Source organism: Vigna unguiculata, chromosome 6 (genome assembly GCF_004118075.2).
Source record: "Vigna unguiculata cultivar IT97K-499-35 chromosome 6, ASM411807v1, whole genome shotgun sequence".
Classification (NCBI taxonomy): Eukaryota; Viridiplantae; Streptophyta; class Magnoliopsida; order Fabales; family Fabaceae; genus Vigna; species Vigna unguiculata.
The window spans coordinates 17,871,310-17,880,570 of NC_040284.1; the positions used below are offsets into that span (position 1 = coordinate 17,871,310).

Sequence of the window (9,261 nt, forward strand, 5' to 3'; positions counted from 1 at the left end):
AGGAGAATCTGAGGGGTCGGAAAGATAGACATAAAAAAGGACCTTGAGAGAGAAGGAAAACAAGACACTTTAAATGTTTTAGGTGATCAAACCTTGAACCTTTTGACTAAAATATTTTGACACCTACACTAGATAAGTCGAAGTTTGAAACAAAAGACCTTAAAGCAAGAGATAATTTCTTTTTTCACCCTAAGAGTTTTCTTGTACATTCTTATAAATATGAAAACTCTTACTTTATTCTTAAAATATGGTTATCTTTTATCTCTAGTGTACAACTTAAAAACATTTTAGACTTTTGTTTGAAATGTGAAATTTATAATTTTTTTATTTAAAAGTTATGTAATCTAAAACACTTTTTTTTTACAACATGGACGTGACAATAATAGGGGTGGCAGTAACGGTAACAAGAGGAGACGGATTTTAACCATCCCATGGGAGTGCACATAGAAAGCATGAGTGTACAAAAAGTAATGGTCGAGCCTAGATGGATAAATGCTATACAAATTGCAATCTTTTACAGGTGACAACAGCCTATCTTACGGAACAATTTTGAGTTTTTCTTTTTCAATTTTAATTAAATAAGAAATGTAATAAAGAAAAAAATAATTCTGGGCTAACTCTTTTACTCATTTTTCAATCTTCATATTTGCAGGAAAGATTCAAATTACCTATGAGATAAGAAATATTATCAGTTATATAATCCGAAAATAAATTACAAATTACATAATCTAAATTATATTTTTAAATTTAGAATTTAAAAATTTAAAAATATATTATACATTTCATAATACAAAAAAATATTACAGATCATATAACTTAAAAGTCAAAATATTTTTTAGAATGCATAATCTTTAAAACTCAAATATATTATCAAATAGAAAAAAAAATTTAATTATAATCTGAAATATTTTTTCAAATTTTACAATCTAAAAATTTCATTTTAAACTTTTTCAACATTTTACGGAGATGCATGAAGAAATCAGGCTGTAGAAAGAAAACAACTTTTGAGTTAGACCTTACATGAGTTGCAACAAAAATGGCTAATCGGACACTTCCTGCAATTCCATATTGTGTTCCTGCATTTTTTTTTTCAAATCATATAATTTGATATTTTAAATTTCAGACTATATAATTCGAAATAGAAAAAAAAATTGTATAATCTAAATATATTTTTTATTTACATGTAATTTAGAACTTTTTTTTATTATGTATCGCGGAATTTAAAATGAAAAGAAAGTAAAATTAAAATTTTCAAATATATAAGGGTGCAGGAAGAAATTATGAAGCTGCACTAAGAAACGTCCAACAATTCCAATTTGGGTCCATAATCTCAAATTTGTTACACAAAAGTAAAGAGCCCAATTGAAGAGTTCCAACATAAAGAAAAGAACAAAAGTAAAAGCGACCTCGGAAACCTTTTAAATTGTTTTTAGGTTTGATTAGGACAATAAAAATTATCGTTATATGCACTTATGGTTAAAAGTTAAACCAAATTAATTAAAAGAAAAACATTTTAGTGTACACAGCTTTTTGTCATCTTTGAAACTACTTTTTGTAATTATCAACTCTGCAATCCATATCCATTCCCAGTAGAATTTATTCCTTTCACACCACAAAATTATTGCGTATGATAAAAGAATGAATATATTTTATTTTTATTTTTTTGCTGAGAAACAAAAATCTAAGAAATTAAGATTATTATGAGTATAAATTTAAGATGAAGTGCTTGTTGATATGATTTCTAGAAACTATTTGTTTTACAATTTGGTTAAAATGACATGAAAGTGAATTAAGGAAATAAAGAGAGTAAATTTACTTTTACTTTTAAATTATGAAAAGCTGAGTGTTGGGTAACTTTACCTACCAATTATTTCAGGTTGATAATCAATGAATTACTCTGATACACTGATCATTCAAATGCAGTGATGTATAATTTTAGGAAAAATTGTATCTCTGTCATGAAATTAGATTAAATAAAATTAACTCTCTTTTTTATAGTTTTAAAATACTTTTTTTTTATATTTTGAAACAAATAATTTTTTTTATACTTTTATTCAAAATAGACGTATGTTTTTTCTATAATTTCTAGAAAGATATTTTTCTTTCAAGCTTTTAATAAAAGATATAAACTCTTCTATTTATTTTTAATAAAGTTACATTCACATCTTTATTTTAATACAACTTTTATTTAAATGTTAGTCAATACGATTTTTTAAATAAAATAAGAAAAATAATCATCATTTTGTTAAGAACGATACAAGAAAGGTGAGGATTATTTACTAAAATTGTTTATTTTTAAGGTAAAAAAGCAAAGGTAAGTAAGTTATGATTAATAAAAGAGCAAAGCTTAGATGGCAATGCTTATTAGTTTATAATAAAAAATGTTATAGTTTGGGGAAAACTAAAATGTTAAATATAAATGCCTATCTTATTTTTTTTAATAAATTTAATTAAAAATTACTCTTTGAAGAAAAAACTAAAGTGAGAGTTATATTGGTCCAATTTGATGTTTAACTTCCACATTTATTTATAGAAGAATTTTCTTAAAATTACAAGCTATTTTCAATAAATATTGAAATTAAAATGTGTGAGGATCGAATATTAAGGGTTACGATTTTATTACGATTCGATTCATTTAGTCTCTTCTACGAGACGATTAATATTACATATAACAATATTTTTTCAATAATTATTTTACTAAAAATCTCACTCTTAGATCATAATTTAATCTAATTTTTTACCGTCAACCACAACATAATTAACCTTCTCGTAATTAAAACATGCAAGAATTTGATGTGGTTCCTCTTAATTAGGGTTCTTGTGGGTGAATGAAGCGTGTACCACACTCCACCCATCAACACAGAATCCAATTCTTACTTACCCTTGGACCACTACCCCACTAATTCAGAGTGCCGTTTTTCGCAAATGCTACAAAGATTCTCACCATCTTCAAAACTATGAACAAATCTATTCTACTTTCATTAATTTCTAAAACTCCACTATTTAACTACTTAAACTTGGTAGTTAAAGTGGATGTTCTGTAAACCAAAGAAAACATTGTTTCGATTCGTTCACACGTCAGATGCTGTGTTTCATCACTGGACCATGTTCCATAGTTTCTTAAAATAATCAAAAACAGTTTTTAAGCAAACACGAATAGTGCAAGAACACGTTAAAAATGATATCAAGAACAACTAAGTTTGCATAAATTTGGGGATATGCTTTTACCAACTTTGAGTGTTTGATATTTATTTGTCTCTTGCAATTTTGCATTCTCTCTTGACCCTACTTACCTCATTCATCAGAGTGGCTCTAACGTCACCTTGTCACACTTTAGAGGCAAAGGCAAATTCTCAATCTTAATAATCTCTTTCTGATGTGGTCATGCACATGAATGACTTAATCACAACCTTTGCCATCACAAAGCAAAGGGAAAAAGTGATTTTGCCACTCTCAAAATTCTTATCTGCCATGCCATTGCTTCTATCTGACATTGTTACAGATAAGATTTAGATAGATACTCTTCTTTCAATCATTCAAACATTGGTGTTTACATTTTAAATATTTACTTGAATTTCGAAAATGATTAATGTTCACTCTATATGATGTTAACTTTAGTTTGCATATGAATATAAACTTTTACCCTTTTAAGTGAACATTAAAATTTGTTTCAAGTTAAGCATAAGACATGTTGATATTGGTTAATAGTGAATCAGTTAATACTGACGATAAAAAATGAAAAAAATCTAAGTGTGAGTCTAAATTTCACATTTAGATCAAAATAAGAAAGTTGAGTTTTGTATGAAAACTTATAAATTTATTGTCTTTAAGATTTTTGATTAGACGTAATGTTAATTTTTTATCTGAATTCGACTTAGGTCTTATCAGTACTGTGTCTTCGTGTGAATAATCCAATGAATTTAAAGTCTTAAACTTTTAGTTAAAACAAACACTTAGCATGAGATTTAGAACTACTTCTATTGGGCAAGTAGTAGTTGTCTCACTAAATGTTAAACAGATTGGAAATTGAGTTTTTCTTTGTTTTGGTTTCTTACTTCATTCATGAGTGTGACTGACCAAGTGTTAACTGATTTCTGGCTTTGTGTTATCCACACAGTGCATTTCTTGAACAGATCCTGCACTTTCACAAATTGTTAAGACACTTGAGTAATTCACCTTTTTTACATTGCTGTTAACTTTTTGTAAACTGACAATGATATTTCTCTCTGAGAATTTTCTTAGAATTTTCAGCATCCAAAATTTTATGAGTACTTTTTTGTTGACTTTGTAGTATACATCAAATACACAATTTCCATGGTTTCTCCTTCTCTCTCTTCTTCCACTCATTTACCTCACTCATCACCACTTTCATGTCCTCTATATATCCACATTCAGAACCCCATTCTCATTCCTTGCTCTTTGACACCTTTTGCTCTCATTTCCCAAAGCCATGAACAAGTTCAAGAAATCTCAAGTTCTAGTGCTCTGTCTTCTACTTGTTCTTCTTGTCATCACACCCTATTTACCTTCCTCACTCAGACCAACCTACCTGTATTTCATCATAAACTTTCTCATCATGGCACTTTGTGCAGAAGCTGGACTCCTTTCAGTTTTTCCTAGCCCTATGGAAGATAAAAAGCCATCAGAAGCAAGTTCTGAGAAAAGAGAAGGCTCCAATTCCACCCCTATAGTTTCTGATGCTGTCTCAGAACAAGCTGAAAAGTGTGCATCTGAAAGGGTTGTTTCTGTGACCAACATGATGCAAAACTCTCCTCCAATGCCTACTAGCCTTTTCTTCATAGAAGCTGATGCAGAAGGCATGGATGAAGAAGATGAAGCAGAAGAGGAGATTGGAGGAGTTAATGGGCAAGAGCTGTTTGCAAAAGCTGAGGCCTTCATTGGGAACTTCTACAAGCAACTGAGGATGCAGAGTGAGGAATCTTGGATTTATCAGAAAGGCTTTTAGGTTGAGTGCTTTAGCTTTTACAGTAGAATAATGTGAATTCTGTAATGTGCTACTAGATTAGAAACAATGGTCCTTATCAGATACCATATGGTTGTTTTTTTCCCCTTCCATTGGGTTTGTACATGTACAAGAACAGTACATAGTTTAACTTCTGAATCCAAGATCATGTATGTTTCCTGATTAGTATGATCTCCGAAGTGGACTTTAAACCTAACTTAATTCCATAAAATCGACTTGTAAGGATTGTACCCATTTATATATTGTGAATTGGTCTTATATTTAGTCGATGTGAAACTTCCAACAATCTCAAAAAAAAGTAACAGTTAAGAAGGTTTTAACGTGTTGCCAGATTTCTTCATTTCAAAAAAAATGAAAAACAAGTATGTTATCAATGATCTTATACAAAATCTAATACATATTTGTATTTATATTTAGTATTTAAGAATTTAAGTTTGAGTCTAAGTCTCATATCACATAAAAAATAAAAAAGTTAAATAAACTTACATAAATACATTTTCTAAAATTTTTGAGTTAAAAGTAGTGTCAATCTTTTATATGGATTGAGTTCAAACATCACACCTTGTCGTGTGGTTTATGCAATTGTCGCGAATTTGACACATCCATCAAATTCAAGTTAAGTAAAATTATCATTATATTATTGCATCAAAGGTATATTTTGGACTAAGATAAAATTCATGAGTGTGTTTATCTTAGTTACATATTTTAGATTTAAATTAAAAACTTATGCAGCATTTGTAGTTGTTACAAAGAAGTTTATTCAGTTTTTTCTTTCTCTTATGATCATTAAAGAAAATGAGTTGATTCACTAAATATATGGCCCTCATGTGTGTTAATGTGATGGTGGAGTGGACCATCCATGTTCTTGTCCCCATTCAAATTTAACTAAGAAAAATTGGAATTAGGCACAAATAAAGAAGAGCCCTTATTTGTTTTTTCTTTTTTTTCTGATAAGGTCAATTCTTATGTCCAAATAATTCATCCTTGTTTGATCTCATGTGGGTCTGGGTTCTAAATTTTCATAACCATGACCAAGTCATCTTTGAAAATTTGAAACCCTTTGCTATTTTGTCTAAGTAAATTATCTTTATAAGCATTGAAAATTAGGGTTTGTTTGATTCTTTCCTCACCCTTTTCAAAATGGTTTTACTAATTTAATGAATATGGTATTTAAAACATAAAATTTGTGAATTAAAATTAAAATGTAAGGACTCAAATTAAAAATATATAGAATTTGTGAATACTCAATAGATATTTTTATAATAAAGACTTAAATAAGAATATCTAAATTTGTGAAAATTTAAAACTTAATTAAGTCTTACTAAAATATTTTATAAAAAACCGATTTAGTAATTCAACTTTGAAGTAAGACTTTTAATCAATATGTTTTTAGAAATACTTGTAAGAGTGATAAGAGAGACAAAAATGCTAACTTATTTGAAGAAGATAAGAAACTACGATAATTATAAAAGTTTAATGATTATAAATTACTGCTTATTTGAATTTAATATAATTATTTTTAATAAATTTATTATATTTATAATAGCTAACTCGATTCAGTATATATAAATTATTTCTCATTTTTATTACATAACCTTTTTTATCATCTTATTATATATTTTATCTTATTTTAATTGTGAAATTATCTTAAAAAGTTATTCATGCCTTCCTGGTTATTGAATAGATATAAGATTGAGATGAGTTACGACAATGAAAACGTATTGAAACAAAACAGCCATTTGATAATTAATTATGGTAAAATATTTTGTTCTTATTTTAAAATTAAATTATTAAAGTAAAGTTTCCGGATGGTTTTTCTGATAATAGTTATTTGAAGGTATTGTAAAGTTAAATTTATATTAGTGTAATTGAAGGTATCGTAGGGCTGAGTTTTTCTTACCTAAATAATTAGGATTCTTAATTATGATTAAATGTTTAATTTCCTAAAAAAAATATTTAAATGAATTATCAAATATGATAGATAAAATAAACTAAATTGAATGGATACCCTTTGGAATCATAGATAAAATTGGATGAAATTCAATTCAAAAATATTTTGGTGTGTGTGATGTGTTGTTATCATTGGAAAAAGGTATGAAGAAAACAAACACCCTCTTTATTAATTCATTAATCTTAATTTTCTTGTTGTGCCTCTTTTCTTAACTTAAAAAGAAAATTTGAAACCCATATTTGTTTTCTGTTTAACTTTAACTATTATTTCTGATTATCATCTCTAAGCACTTGATTAAAAAGGAACCAAGTCCCTTTTATTCACACTCATATATTTTAAACAAAACCGATTCAAATTTATTTTATAGATTAAATCAAATAATTCCATTTAAAGTATTTATGACTTTTTTATTTATTAATTTAGTTATAGGTTTAATTAGTCACTTTGTCATTTTCCCTTTAACAAAAAGGAAAGGTATCATATACCCTTCTATTTTGGTGCTTTTGTGGGGTAAGTTGCATGGAATGTTCATTTTGAGATTATCGTTTTCAATTGTTCTATTTTTATTTTTTATTTTATTTTATATGTTTCTTATTCCCTTTTGGTTTTGATGTGTGTGCATTAGTGAGATGATGTGGTAATGAGACAAAAATGTAAAAATATTCTTTCTTTTCTTTGAAACCTAGCAATAGTAATTTCACTATTCTTGATATGCAAAACTTCACATTAGGGTCCTACATTATCATCTACTTCAACAATATGACATAATTTATGATAATTGAGTTTAAAGGAAAATCTAAAATTGAGGTTCTAAAATATATATACATAATTTAAGTTGACTTATTTAAGATGATTTAGTTGAATGATTTTTGTAGTAACGATCATAATATGGGTACTTACTAATTTCATGAATGATAAATCTATATAATAAAATTTAACTGATAATTTGAAGTAAGGTATCTTTTATTTTATTCCCTTGTGAAGTAATTTCTATTGATTATATATTTTTTCCAACTACAAGGATTATATATGAAAGAATCTAATAACATTTAACTGAGACTAACAGAAAATTTTAACTTCTAAAACACTACAAAAATAATTATTTTTAACGGGGGTTATATTTGGCATTTCTAGGGGTTTTAACCCCCACTAATGGTTTTACCAGGGGTTTGAAATTCCCCCGGAAGAGCAAGCGTGGCTAACGGATTACCGGGGGTTTTTAGCAACCCCTGGAAGTAGCGCAACTTACTGGGGGTTTCAAAAACCTCCGCTAATACTCGGGGTTTCGAAAACCCCCGTTAATGCCTGAGGTTCCAAAAACCCCCATTAATGGCAGGGGTTCTAAAAACCCCCAATAATGCATGGGGTTCCGAAAACCCCCGGTAATGTCCGGGGTTCCAAAAACCCCCGTTAATGCCTGGGATTCCAAAAATAAAAAAGACCTGATCTCATGTTTGAAGAAGAGGGAAATCTCATGGCAACGATTTTCTTTTCATGGTAATTAGCATGAGAGGTTAACGGTTTTCTCTTCATCTCTGTTTATCATGATAACTAAGTACAATATCATTTACAGGGTGTAAAAGCATTTTCATTGTCAAAACCAGTCGATATTCAAAGGAATTGGTTGCACAATTTTATTTAATTTCTTAAGTGCATAAATTTAGGAGACAGACTTTGTCAAAATTATGTTATAATTTAGAGTACAATGGATATTTAGAGCACATTTAAGAAGGAAAATGGGGGCATAGTTTGAGTGGAAGTGATTGAATTTTGCTTACATAGGTTTGGAGATATTGATTCCTCGGTTGTGGGTTGAGAACAAGTGCATTTAACTTTCTGAGTGCATCACACAACAACTATATTAGCTAGTTGACAACATGGTAAATATTGATCAAGGAAATAATTTCTTTTATTTATATATATATATATATATATATATATATATATATATATATATATATATATATATATATATAACTTTTTAATAAAAAGCGTAAGTTGAAATACCTAGCTAATAGTCACTTACTAAAACAGGTCAAAGCATAGGTTGAAATTACCACATTAATTTTCATTTCTAGTCAATCTATATTATATAGGGAATTTCCAAGTACTTGAGAGAAACACCTGACTTTTCAGGACTATCAAGTCTTGAACAATTCATTCTAAAAGATTGCCAAAGTTTGTTTGTGATCATATGCATATCAGATAACAATGAAACAAAAACAAGAAGAAATTGGAATAAGAGAAACTTACTATTTTTTCAGTGACAATCCTAAACAATTTTATCACGCTAACAGGGAGTCCTAAATTCTAATAATATGCAATA

At 28.2% G+C, this 9,261-nt stretch overlaps 1 protein-coding gene across 1 annotated transcript; it reads left to right on the forward strand.

Moving 5' to 3' along the window:
• The first annotated feature begins 4,077 nt into the window (after positions 1-4,077).
• On the forward strand, positions 4,078-5,231 carry LOC114188811. Its single transcript, XM_028077455.1, has one exon. It carries the CDS (start codon positions 4,451-4,453, stop codon positions 4,964-4,966), a length of 516 nt encoding a protein of 171 aa, XP_027933256.1. The 5' UTR covers positions 4,078-4,450; the 3' UTR covers positions 4,967-5,231.
• The last annotated feature ends 4,030 nt before the right edge of the window (positions 5,232-9,261 follow it).

Coding starts and splice junctions, on each gene's coding strand:
- LOC114188811 (XM_028077455.1), top strand. CDS start 4,451: ATGAACAAGTTCAAGAAATCTCAAGTTCTAGTGCTCTGTCTTCTACTT.